A 14,277-nucleotide genomic window follows, 5' to 3' on the forward strand; every position below is an offset into this window, starting at 1 on the left:
GTAGTCTCTGTGCCACACCTGACATTTTAGGTCATGGTACCGCAGGGACAGCTTGCAGATGTCGAATGCAAGGGGGGAACTGTGGATGATTTTCTGGCAAAGAACGGCCACATACCCAGCTCAGCAAGTGCCTCCGTGGAGTTCAACATGAACCAAGGGACAACTAAAGGTGAAGGAGGATGGGAGTGAGGCCCTGGGAGTAACAATCCCAGCAAGATAAGAAGGAGCTGGAATTTACTGAGTTGTTAAATTGCGGACTGTGGGCACGCTTTGAAGGTCTGGTTCTCACACCTGTGCTTAACCAATTATACGTTAGTTGTTAAGGGCCTTAAAGATATGTATCCAATCACAGTGTGCCAAGTTATTGTAAGCAACTTTAAGCAATAGTATATAAAGGGTTGGTTTTCTATAATTAATTTTTTTCTGATCACATTGATCTCTGAGTCCTTTCCACGACAGGGAACCCTTCCTTTCTCTCTTTCTGTATGCTTCTTTCCTAGAGGTGACTGCAGTGCTTGCCTTGTGATGGAGCCAACCTGTTAAGCTGCTAGCCTAGCAAAAAATGTTTCCAAGGGAGTTTGCAGACATTGTTTTAAATGGAGTCAACTCCCTGGCCAGTCAAGGGAATAGCAGAGCTAAGGACAGGTGGTCAGAGGGTGAGCTAGGGCAGGGGAGTTGGACTTGCACTTCTTGGCTCTGTCGTGCTGCTGGTACACAGAACTTCAGCTAAGTCAGAAACTTGCTCTGCATACAAAGAAATTAAATGGAAGAATAATAGAAATGATCAGAGAATGATACCTGTGCATGAAGTGTTTGTAGCAGTGCTTGGGACTGCTTGATAGTGGTAATTTTAGGTCAGCCTGGACCTCTCTTAGGGGGAGCCTAAGAGAGGCCTCTCAGTCTGGGCCCCTCTGGGCCTCTCACTTTTTTGGAGTGAATTTGGTGAAAAGCTGAATTAGACTTTTTAAACATGAAATGGAAAATTTAATATTTCTTAGGATTCTTGAGGTGGTTTAGGAAGTAGCAGGATGTTACAAAAAGTAGCTAAACTCTTTTTCAGAATTAAAGATCTTTGACAATTTAATATATTGCCAAAAGTAGCTGAGGTAGTTGAGAATCAAAACTGTTTTGTAGTTACAGCCCCATGCTTCAGTGTTTTTGAATTTTTTCCCTTTTTATGGGAGATGTCATTTTCTGATTTTCAATCAAATACATGAATAATTTTGCATGTTCTAAATAATAGTCATTTCTAACAGGCTGCAGCATGAAATGCAGTTCTGAAACTTACAGTGGGCCTAAGAAAGAAGGTGCTCTCCTGACCAGAGGTGCATCTGGTGCAGTATTTAGGCACTGAGGATGGCTAGTTGTGAATGATAAGGGGGTGTGCACTTGTCTGGAAGGGGACAGTGGGATGAGTTAGAGGTGGAAAGGAAAAGTACCTTTTCAAAGGTTTAAGAGGCTGGATGCCCTCTTGTGAGAGAAGTAGGATGGTTCTTGTCTGACAGTGGAAGAAAATACTTTGAATAACACCAGACATATAGATAAACTGTGAAGGACCTTGGATGTGGAGATTACCTGATAGGAGAGCATAGAGGTCAGTGCAGGTGACTTTAGTGTGATGACTCCGTTCACTGTTCAGGCAATATTTCTGATTATATTTTGATTGAGTTTCCAATAGGAAAGAGAAAAGACAAGTCATGGGAAGAGAAAATTCTATTGCAGCATGTATGGCACAGAATGAGTTTACCTTCTGTGGAACAGGCAGGAACGTGATAAGCATGACCCGTAAGAGTAAGGAGAAAGAGGAAAGTATACTGAAAGCAAAAATACTAGGTTTTCTTGTGTCATATTTGGCAGAGGCATATTCATTGTGTCACAGAGAGGGTTGGCAGCGCCCCACTAAGACAGCTGATCAAGAGTTCCCAAAACATCAGCCAGCCTCTCAGAGAGAGAAGGTCTCCGAAGTGTTGACTCCTAAAATAATGTTAATACATGCAGTGAATTTCAAAGGCCATGTGTTCTGACTCATGGACAAAACCCCAAGGACCTAGTGTATGCTCACTGAAGATGTATATAGAAATATATGTGTGTAAATATATATATAAAAAGAATAAAAAGGCTTTGCTTTTACAGCCAATCTGGTCTGTCTCCATTGAATAACATGTGATATGTGTTCTTCCCCTTTCTTACTCAGCTTTCTGCAGATGTGTTTGCTATCTGCTTCATGTGGTTTATATCATATGTCCTTATTTCAACAGATATTTTTTTTCCCTTTTCGGAGGAAGTATTTGGGTGCTGATACTTTTCTGTGCTGTTAATGAAAATGAGTTTATTGTCTTGCCAAAGCACAAAATGTCTTCTCAGGTAACTGGTGTTAAAGTTTATTGCTTAAAAGAACATGTTCCAAATTGAGGCTTCAGAAAATTGGTTGTATTACTAATAATTTCCCCTTCATTTTTTGATGGTTGACTTTAGATAGTAGGATACGATTTCCAGAAGTGCTGCGTAATTACAGCTGTAACTGAAGTAGTAGAAGATATTCTTGGGGCATAAAATGTTCACGCTAATGCCGTAACTGAAAAATCAGGTGTATGGTGTCTTAACTGGGTACCCAGAATTGGTGAAGAGTCGTGACTCTCCATCTCTGTAGCTCACGTCTAGGATGATGATGATAATGTTGCCCCTTTGTTCTGCAGGATGTTTGAAGTCGAGGAGCTATGTCTTTGGCTGTTTGCGTTAAGAGATGCTGTATGTTCTTCCAAAACATATATCCTAGATAAAGGTTAAAGGAAGAAAGTTTGTTGCCTTTTCACTCAATAAGAATTAAGAAACAGGTTTTCTTTGGGAAGGATTCCAGTGGTTTATGTCATATCCAGACCCATCTGTCAAGTCTCTCAACCGCTGAGGGTTTGATCCAGTCAAACATATTTTTGAAATGTTGTCTTGAATGAATCCTGCCAGGTCATGGCATTTGGTTCTTCCTGGTGTGTTGATGTTTGGATATTCTGTGCCTCAGGCATCATCTGCTTTATCCCCTGAATGGAGCCCTGTTGCCATTTGTACATTCACAGAGCTCTGGCTTGTTATTTATGAAAAAGACTCTAACCTTTTCTTCCAAAAGCAGTTACCACGCTTAACTGCTTTTCCCTTTGCTACTCAGATAAGTTTCTTTCTGATGCTAGGGAACAGCAATAAAATATTTCTCCAGTGCTGTGTTCTTGATTGTAGCCAGCCAGACTTCATCCATTTTATTAGTCTCTGTGGACTAAGTCAAAAGGACCGTGTTAGTAACAGTTTTTTTATAACCCCTTCTCCTCAGACATATTCCCAGTGCTTATTTTGCATTGGAGATTTTAGAGGCATTTTTTTCCATGTGTCTTACTTCAGTTGTTTTGTTAGTGCAGTTATGGCCTTCTCTAAAGTGTTACAATTATCAAGGTAATATGGAAGGAGTTTGAGACTTCCTTATAAAATGATCCAGTGAAAAGTATTGGATGATTAATTTGAGGATAATTTTAAGAATCAGTAGTGTTTTTAAAGAAGAGGGTCAGCGATCAAGTACTGTTGTGGAAGGAGCTGCTATTCAAGGTACTAACTTCATAGGACCATGCTCCTCTGCTTGGACTATAAGCAGCAAAGTGATGCTGTGGCAAGGCTGCAAGAGGAGGGAGCAATAAAATCTGTAATGGTAAATTGCATTCTTGGGCAGACAAAACTAAAATAGAGGGCTCTAGAAATGTCTCTCTCTCCTGGTCATAAATCAAAGATGATGAATAGTGTTCTGGTTGTTCTGATACTGGAAGCAAAATCAGAATTGCATTGTGTTGTCAGTTCCTTGAGGCTTCATGCTGAACAGAATCCATTTTGATAAAGGTCCCATGTCAATGCCTCTAATGACCCTGAATATATTTTCGTCTCAGGTCCTCAGCTCCAGGAGATGGTCACGTTTCTGATTTCTTCTGGAACAAATTGCGTCAAGACACATCCTATCGGGGGCAATGTTTGTTTAGTAGAAGGGAGCTACGAACTGGAGTAAGGTTCATGCTAACACATAAATTTTAGATATTTGTCTAGACATGAGAGCATACCTGTCACCAGGGGGTTTATGTTTTGGCTTAGTTCTATCTTCAGAAAATGAAGAGTTCTGAAATAAGGTATATTTCATAGAACTGAGAATGTGACATGAATAGCAAAATCGAGAATGTAAAATAAATAGCAAAATTAAGTTTTGCTGTATATTGATTGTCAGAATGAGGTTTTAGACACAGTCCCTTTGTCTGCTGTTTTTCTGCCAGCTAAGGATGGGATAAGAGCTGATAAATTTTTCACAGCATTTCATTAGATGAGGAAATCAATAATTTCTCATTTCTCCTTAAATGGGCATCCACCATCAAGAACGGAAGATCTGTGCAAAACAAGACTTGTCCCTTGTGCTAAATGCTCAACTTTATAGCTATGCAAATAGGTTACACCTGAGTCAGTAACATGGTAGTAGCTTTTTCTTACTCTCTGATTCCTGTGACTGTCATAAGATGAAGAAAACCATTAGCAGCTGCACAGCTCTGTGCAGCAGTTCAGCTGCGTGTGGAGCAGGACTGAGTATGCTGAATTAGTTCACGGAGAGCCGATAACAAATGAGGGAAGGGAGACTGACTCCCAGCTGAATAGTTTATTGCAGTGGCCTGTGTTTTTGATCTCAAGAATAGGAGATTGCTGGCTTTAGTTACACTTTCAGTAGATGAATTACACACTGGTGGCAGCTCTCATTTGACATGTAATAATCGATACTTCTCTGCTTACCCACAAATGAGTAGCAGAGAGCTACCTAATGGTCCAGAGAAGGAAAAAAGTCTGTCATCTTAAACAAATCTTATATGCATTCGATGAAGCCTTTGCTGTTTAACATTTTAATGTATTCTTGTTTTTCTCGTGACTTTGTGGATGCAAATTGCTTGTGGACCTTTTAGCCCAAACATGAGGGTCTGCAGCTTTTCCAGCTCCATGAGCCTGGCGGAAATCTCAGCCTCTGGGGCAAGCAGGACCAATTTCAGGAGAGCCCCATGGCACTGCCCATGTCCTAGGGACATCAGAGCACAGCGTCAGATGTGGCGTCCTGGGGAGGAGCACACTGGTGAGCAGGGGGGAGGCCTCCATGAGTGCAAAACCCACCACAGTTACATAAGCTTGTTCCTCATCTTTGAATGGGTCATTACAAGTATATCTCAAATTGTGGCCATGCTTGTGTGCTTGCCTACACGTGGCAAATTAATGTCTTTGTAAATGCAATTTTCACTGACTGTTGAATGCTTAGGTCCCTCCCAAGGCTCTTGCAAGCAGTATCGAATTCTTGGAAACTCATCGTCTGACCTTTTTCTTTTGGAATATTTATTAGTGTGCAACAGCTATAGACTTATTCAGAGTGTTAGGAGTAGCAGCAGCAGTCGATAACTATTACTAGTGTGCAGTCTTACTGGCTTTAAAGCACCAGAGTAACTAGCTGTCTTCATCCTTGTTTGATTGCAATTATGCTCAAATATAAACATCACTTAATGAACTTTGCAACAAGTAGGGGCTGAACCACTGTTATGTAGGGCAGTTCCATATCTATGTGGCAATATTCTTCCTGCATTACAATAATTAAATCTAAATATTGCCTAGAGATGGAGTTTGTTTTATTGCACCTCTCAGCCTAATGTGTGTCAGGGAATATGAGTGAGTGGAAAAAGTCTGTCTGGAAGTAGGCAGCGTGCTGTGGTGTATTGCATTTCGCTGACATGAGAGGAATGTGGCAGGGAGGTCTACAGTTGCCTGCTGTAGGCACTAGCACTGAGGCTGAAAAGCAGCTTGGGATGTGCCTTTTGCTTCATTAAGCAAAAGGCCTTATGCCTGTGGCATGAAGTGCTATAAAGCACATTGTGGAACTATTACAGTGTTATGTTGTTAGACAGGATTGCCGATCTCAAACATGTGAAATCACAAGTCAGATATTACAGCATAAAATCTGTCTAGAAATTAGCGATATGTGTCTTTTTAAACTCTCTTTCCTTTTTACTTTGTAAGATTCATTTATTTTTAAGTGAAAGCTGAGATCTCCACTGACAGTTGAGATCCTCACCTGGCTTCAGGGCTTCAAGAAAAACACCAGATCTCAAAAAAACTTGCAAAAAGGTCATAAAAGTTCTTAGCAGTGAGTCAGACATCTGTAGAAGCTGTGTGACTGTATAAGCTTTGTCACTGTAAATATGATCTAAAAACCAGGGATGCAAAATGCAGGCTAAGCTCCTGGCACTGGCAGTTTAGTTGAGGTTTGCTTACCTTTAACAAATGTCACTAGCTGTGCTGGCTCACGTAATTGAGCAGCTGGCAAAAAACAAACCAACCACCACTATCTAGAAAGCGTGTGTTTGGGAGGGAAACCACGCGAGGCAGTTTATAGACTTTGCAGCCAGTTACCTACAGCTGATCCGTATCTGCTGTATCTTCTGCAGCATCCCAGAGCTTCATCCTGTGTATGTTGGGGTCAGTAGCAGGACTCCTGTAATGCTCAGGGATGCATTAATTTCCTTATCTTGTCTGCATCTTCCAGGCTGCAGCTTTGGGATTTTGAACCACTGCACTGTTAGCAAGCAAGGAAGGTGGAGCATTCATGTTTCTAGGCACTTGCACAGCACTAGAAAACCAATACCAAGGGAGAGGCATGGGCATTTTTAGGATCCTTTGTTCACTGTTCCTACTGACCTGCACTTCAGTCCCAAGGAAGATAAACTAGAGACCCCTCACTTCGGAAATACTAAGATCCAAGAATTAATAACTGTGTAGGATTTTTAATTCAAAACTCAAGTTTGTTGGTTTGGAAAGGGGGTGCTCCTGTGCATAGGTTAGATAGTTGGTAGGTGAGCTGTAAATCTGCTGTTCTCTCTGCCTCTCTTGAACTCAGCTGAGATCGTTTTTGGCTGTGCAACCCCAGAGGAAACAGCATTCTTGAAATAACATTTCAGCACCATAAACACATCTCTATTTGATGCTCTGACATTTGGTGTTGGCAGCTCAGCCTGTCTCTTCAGTACGTGTGTGGCTGCCACCATTCAGCCAGTCCTTCTTTCCTGCATAGCTAGCTCAGATGAAAATCACCTTTCTCTCTCGAGTGCTCCAGGCAGCAGTTTAACATGGCTAAGCCTCAGGAACTCTGTCATGCAAATATAAACTTGCTCTTAGGTCAACATTTAAAGCATTGTTTTCATTGTTTTTAAGAATCCTATTAGTTACAGAGGAATGATAAATAATCCAGTAGTCTGGAACTGCATCGTTCTGGCTCAGGGAGCTGTTACAACTACAGATTATGCTTTAGGTCTTGGAGGTGCACTTTTGTACTTTTGGATCTAGCAGTTCACCTGATGGTTCAGTGTAATTCAAACCCACTGAAGTCTGCAGGAGGTACAATTCAATCAGTGCGTACTTCCCCCACCTCCAGTGAAAGCATTTATAGTCAGAAGCAATGCTTTGAAATGTTTTACTGCTGTCATATTGATAAGGAGAAAAAAAAAAAAAAAGATACAAAGAGGTTGTGTGCATTAATTATTTATCTCGCAATCAAGAAAGTATAAAAATAATCCAGGATGAAAACTGGGAAGGGTTGTAAAGGAAAGCACTGGCTTTTTCAGTTTGAATAATGCAGACCGCATTCAGGCTTTCTCCACGGAACATGACGTCTAATCCCAGCACAAGTAAATACATGGTTTTTTTCTCTAAAACAGATTTTAAAAACACACAGCTCTTGAGAGGAGACTAATTGTGCTCACTTAGCTTCAAGTGAATAATTGAACTGTGTGGAGTTATTATCTTCCCGTCTCCTCTATAATGTTTCTTACTTATTAATTCTTAGATATTCAACTTTCAGGGTTTTTTTAGTATCAATCAGGCTCTGCTTCTGTTGTCTAAAAAATAAAATATGTAACGGAAAAACTGCCACAGATTTAAATACATTTACAGTACTGTAATTAAACCACTGGAAAATATGAACCATCAACTTTTTCTCTCAGGGACTCAGCCACCTATGAGATTTTTGTGCCTTTGAAGATCTCCCAAGAGATCCAGTGTGCTTTGCTTCTCCTGATTGCTAGTGAAATAAAAGAAGCTTTTAGTCCTTTAAAATCTGTTGTCTTTATCTGCTACTAATTATGTACATAGTAAGTGCTGTGGTATCAAAACAAAAACAAGTTGCTCTTCCTACGCTTATAGTTTTGATGGGATTTGCAGTTTGGCCAGTCTGACTCTTACTGTATTTGTGATCATGGTGGATTAAGGTAGATCCCTTTGGCCTGGATAAAGAACCTTCAGGGCATCTTCAAACAGAGGAAAGGGTGAATAGAAAACAGACTGGAAAAAGACGAGAGAAGGCACCTGAGCAGGCAGGTAGACTGGTCCTGAGTCCTGGGGCATAAATAATGAGACACATGTTGCTCCTTCTAGACATAAGCCTAGTGCCTTCTTAGAAGTCTCCGTTAACAGTGATCATGTCACCTAATGAGGGTTTGGGTAGATTGTTTTCCTGTAAGAAATATTTTCCTCATGGCCAACTTGCTCCACCAGGTGCCTGTGCCTTAGTCCTTAACTTGCTGCCTTTCTGGGGGGAGTAGGATGATGCCAAGTGAAAAAGGGGACAGGGAGAGAAGTGCTCAGGCGGTGGGAGGAAGGAGGTGGAGAGCCTGGATGGAGCGCCTTGGGAGGATTCCTTGCCATTGTGTTTCTCACTACTGATCGCTTCAACTTTCTGATACTTTTGAAATGCTTTAGACAGATAGTGAGTAAGAGCAAAGTTTGGAATCTAAGGACAACCTCACTCATGGAGAAACATCTGGGTCCCATTTGCAGAACCAAAAAATAGTAGTAAATTGACAGAAAGATATGACCATAATGCCCTTTTCTTGTCTTTTCTACCCTCACAGATGAACAGGAGCCAGCAGTGAGCAGTGATTCAGATATTTCATTGATTATGGCAATGGAGGTTGGACTTTCCGATGTGGAGCTTTCCACTGATCAAGACTGCGAAGAGGTGAAGTCTTGAAAAACAGAGATCCAACACTAAACTACAGGGGAGGGTCACAGGGAGGGACTGAGTCAGCTTTCTAGGATTTGGACCAGTCATGCACATGCCTCCAGAGCACTGTCACTCCTGCACACTCCATTCTGAGATGGTCACGAAAAGCAATAGCAACAGTTGTGTCTGCCTGGATGCGGTTTCATCATCTGCATACGTTCATTTTGTTCACACGGGAGATGAACGCTTTCAGTTTACTCACATGCTTGAGAGCGGTCATGTAACTCCTCAGTGGCTCATAAATACGCAACTGAAAAGACAGCTTGAGTGTTTTCTACACTTTTTCGGTTGGGTTTTGTTTCTTTGTTTTGAAAAGACGTCCATTTGTTATGTTTGTTTGTTTGGTTATAATTTGTTATGGATGGACACTGTTTTTGTTGACTGACCCCAGCTTTTTCAAGAGTTCACTTCAGAAATCTGAATTCCCATTCACTGGTCACTTCATGATCTGACTCCAGGATTTATCATTGCCTTGTTGTTTCTGCATGAAGTACACGTGGCTTCAGAAGGATGGTGCACCTGCACCCTGCATTAACGTGAAGTCTGCTTTCATTAAGTGGGAGCCTTGGAAATAGTATATTCTGAAGGCCTTTATTTGTAGGATAGCTGTGAGTTAACAGAGATTGTTGATATTTGGGTTAAAACTCCATTGTGTTGGCTTTTATGTAGAGGTCTGTTCTAGACAAGTATCATATAGTGAGAAGGAGAGAAAAAAAAGCTTAAAGCTTTCATCCATCCTTGTAGCCCTTTGCTATATTTTATGCCATTAGCAGTTGTCACTACAGTAATGGCCTTCCTACAGTTCAGCAGCTGGAAAAGAAGATCTAGTATAACATCATGTCTCTTCTTAATTTTACAGACCAAAGCCTGACTGGTAGGCTAAAGGAGTGTCTGAGAAGTTTCCAGAGGCTGCTTGTTGACAGCTGTGCATTATGTGGATGGCAGTATTCTTAGAAAGGGTCTGAAGATGCTGATATCAGCATCAGAAATTGCTAATGAAGCAGGAGGCAGCTGGTTGACATGTTTGCTTCCTGGTTTGTTTGGTTTTTTTTCTTGGTGTGTTTCACTTCTTACCTTTTAAAACTTGTTACCCAACACAGGAGTTCAAGTGGCTCTTTGCTCTCCAGGGTCCCTGTCAACACTGTGGCAAACATAATAGAATACTTGCATTTTGTATATAGATAAATATACCAAAATACATTGGGTAGAGCGGAGGGAATATGAAAATAAACAGAACTAACATAAATCAAAATGCCTAATAATGGCCTGCAATGATTATTTAGTTCATCCTGAGCTCTGCTTTTCATAGAAAAGCTTATATCGTTACTTGTTCAGTGTATGATTTCCTTTTTCAGTCAAAATACTCAACTGTGAAGAAGCATTTTTAGCTTACTGTTACACAAGAGTACATGGTTTCTGTTGACAGTCAGATGATTTGAATCACATTACTGCCTCCTGAGTCAAGTCCATAGAATCAACAATTCATCTTACATTGCAATTTCATGGCGAGGTCAAACATTTTGACTTGATGGTGTCATGGCAGCATCTCAAAATGCAACTATTAGGGTTCTTGCTGTGTTTAATCTCCTTGTGGATTTACTTGTTAAATGTGGAGACCAACTTCCAGCCAGAATTTGGTTTGTCAGATCTTATTCAGGAACAAATATGTTTAGAACTATCCCTAAAATTTTGGCTGACTTGCTTCTTTAGTACAGGAAGAAGGAAAAATTATACTCCATGCTTTTTGGTCCAGTTAGAACTCAATTCATTTTATAGCTTAATTTTTTTGATGTTCTTAGTCCCTGAATTACAGGGTAGCTTTGAGGCAAAGGAGCATAGCCTAATCATCCTTCAAAACCATGATCTGGAAATGTGCAGTCAGATTTTTATAAGCCATTTGAAAGGACATCTCTAATTAAGGAGATACTGGAAATCTGCTTGGTTTAAAAAGAAAGTTAGAGATCATTCCAAAGGGTGCAACTAGGTCAGTCTTGCCAGTATTTGTGGTTCTGTGATCATATTTTCCTTATTCTTTAATGTGTCCTCTATTCCTTGCTGCTATGGGAAAGGTCCACAGCATCAGGAGGACCAATGCTGAGATTCACCCCTACACAAGAGAGTTTGCACAAGGTACTGCATCAGCTCCACTTAGATCTACTGCACCACTGGCCCTTCACACAGGAATGAAATTCATCTCAAATGACTGCAGCAGAAAGAGTGAAGCTGGTTATACACAATCAGGTCTCCCGAGGGGAATTACACATGCTGGTACAATTTCTTCTCTAGTGCTGGAGCCTGGGTGCTACATGTCACAAGAACATCATGAACACGATGTCTGAGTTGTCAGTAATCCTTTAACATCCACCCGCTACAGCGCAGCAGACAGACAAAATACTCTTGGCTGCACTGCTTGGGTTTTAGAGAAGCTGTCACAAAGTCTTTGTTTTATTTCACACTGAAGTTAATTTCACAATTAATTAAGTTAATCTCAATAGATAGACTGACCGATTATCTGTTGCCATAGCAGTCATCCACAGCACAGCAGAGCAGTGAGGTCTGTGGAAAATCATGACAGTAGATGAAACTCCCAGCTGACACTGAGCTGGGTCCTTTGCCCAGCAAAATCATCGGAGGGAGCTGTGCTCAAAGGGGCATCACATAGATGGTAACTGAGACCCTGCCCTTATTTCTAGGAGCTGGGGAAGGATTTCAGGGAGGGATCACGTTGTGCACGTTCTTTTCCTGAATATCCCATACCAGATGTGGTCCCTCAGGGTCCACAGGTGGCCACTGGCAGGGTTCTAGGCTGGGTGAGACATTTATACGTATCACCATATTGTAGTCTTCCAGAAGAGGCATCCTAGCAAATCTGGGTCAGGAGTCAGTCTGCTTTTGTTTTCCATGTTTTACCTGTGGTTTCACTCAGGAAAGATGTTTTTCCATCTCTGTCCTCAGGTGTTCTACAGCTCTGGGCATTGTTAAGCAGTAGCAAGTGGAAAGCCAGGTTACACATCACTGAAGTCAGAATTTAGGAAAGCACTTAAGTAAATGATTTATTCAGTCCTTCAGAAAAGCACTTGAAGCTAATTTTGGACTTGTACCAAAATCATGTTATTTTCAACAGGTCTATGACCATAATTAAGCCCCTGTGTCAAATGGAAATATTTTTCTAAAGCAGGACCTGGCTGACAATATTCTTTGTATATATAACCTCTGAAATGCCTTGGGAGTTTGAGGTGCTTCATAATGACTAAGACCCCCAGGTGTATGTTTGTAGCACATATGAAAGCCTTAATTCTGCAGATCTGCATGCCCATGTACTATTTTGCTTACATGAATCTCTGCACTAAGATTTCCTCACAGGGTACAATTAAACCTCCCGAGTTGCAACTTCGAGCAAGATGAGTCCCATCCTGTGAGTTGTGCAAGTTCTCAGTACTGCTGCCTGCTAAGCTTAGGCTCCGGAATTAAATACATGGGATTCAGATGCCAGGGACAGAGCACTGCCTGTTCAGAAGGGAAAGCAGCCTTTAGCATGCAGCCAGGAAAACACAAAATCCTCTGGTGCCCTCTGATGAACAAGTGTTCATGCATGTAATTCTGCAGGCTCATGCTGTGACTAACACCGGGGCAAAGGGGCACCTCCTGTACATGGCTGGTGGCCAAAGGAGGGATAGTGCAGGTCTCGAGAAAGGCATTTTTGTCATTAAGCTGCTCTTGTGTCTCTGAGCTTCTCCTGCCCCATCGTCTGAGGCTCTTTTCTTTTCCATGAACAAGTTGTAGGTGGGAGAAGTATTCATCTTAGCGAGGCTCATCTCCACTCATGCTAAAGTGGTTGCAGGGTGAAATTTGGGCAGAGGGAGACTGCCCTCTGGCTGTCCTTTGGTTTTCATGGGTTTCACTGAACTGCTTTCCAAAGGTCTGTTCAATAGACACAAAAAGTTGTATAGGAGAGTTTTGCACTCCTAATGTGTGCATGCAAATGTGCAAGGTGCCAGTTCCACATCCGCTCCCCATGGCTGATTATTCTGGTGAGGACTGAGATATGACACTTGCTGAGGGTTTTGGGTGTTTTTTTTATTTTCTGACTGTTTCAGAGCCTCAAAACCAGGATCAGGTCAATCACAGCGCTATAGTTCATTCTTTAAGCATTCTGTAGAATTATATTCCCATGAATGCATATAAAAGTGTATTGATAAGACTATAGAAACCATATTGTAGTGGAAATAGAAGCAGCTGCCATTTTTATATGACTTTTTATATGGGGGAGATTGTGGCACTAAAGAAAAAGGCTTTCCAGAGGCAATTTGGGAAAAAAAAAAAATCCATATGGTAAGAGGTCCCTCAGATCTCACTGCTTCAATGACCTCTAGATCAGATCCAGGGGAAGCCGTTGCAAGAAGGGCAGTGCTTAGTCTTATTGAATGACTTGTTTGGGATACATTTTTACTTTGTTAACTAAATGAACCCAAGCACAGAGACAGATCCAGCTCTGAATTTGATCTTTCACAAAGACTATGCATTGTGATCCAGTTATTTTCTTTGTCAGACCTGTTAACCCACCTTCTTTTTCTGCCTTGCTAAAGCAAAAGAAGTGCTTATCCAGTTTGAAAAATGTCTATCTCAGAAGACCTTTGCATATGGATGGGTTGCCCTGGTGGGTATCTGCAGATCACTTCACACTTCTGTGTACATTTACTCATCAGTACAACACAGTTGCAGGTGATCCATAAAGTGTGTTTTATTTGCTGTTTGCGTTAAACCTGCAGTTGTCATTTAGATTTTCCAGAGTTTTGCCTTACAAAATTTTCCTTTGAATATATGCCACAGTCCTTTGAGTGGATTCTGTGATTAAAAGGCAAAGATCAGGGCGCAAGTCTTTAAATGTAAATCTCTGGACTGCAAGTCCAACTTCCCAGCTGGGAATCTCCCAGGCTCTGTTTCCAAGAGTGTCATTCCTTTGTGATCTCTGTCCTTAGAAGAACTCATGACTAAGCATATAGTTTGTAATAAGCAAGGATAAGAATTTATAGTCTGTGCAAGCCAGGAAAACCAATGGTCATTTATTGATTCATGTTTATTAGCAATAATGGACTTTTTTAAGCATTTATTGTTCTTGTAGATCCCTGTTGTCGAGCCACTCTACTAGGAATAGGGGCCAGGACACGCTGACTCTCTAA

The 14,277-nt window shown here is 41.2% G+C and overlaps 1 protein-coding gene across 1 annotated transcript in view; it reads left to right on the forward strand.

Annotated features, from left to right (window-relative positions):
* RNF150 (ring finger protein 150) overlaps positions 1-9,064 on the forward strand; it is a gene marked incomplete at both ends in the record, with an annotated part of 117,008 nt that extends 107,944 nt beyond the window's left edge. The window contains one exon of the mRNA XM_080634585.1: positions 8,946-9,064. Within this exon, the coding sequence (XP_080490711.1) occupies positions 8,946-9,064 (119 nt within the window). The remainder of the gene's footprint in view (positions 1-8,945) is intronic.
* Between the last annotated feature and the right edge of the window lie 5,213 nt (positions 9,065-14,277).

This window comes from Psittacula echo, assembly GCF_963264785.1.
Source record: "Psittacula echo genome assembly, chromosome: 1".
Lineage (NCBI taxonomy): Eukaryota > Metazoa > Chordata > Aves > Psittaciformes > Psittacidae > Psittacula > Psittacula echo.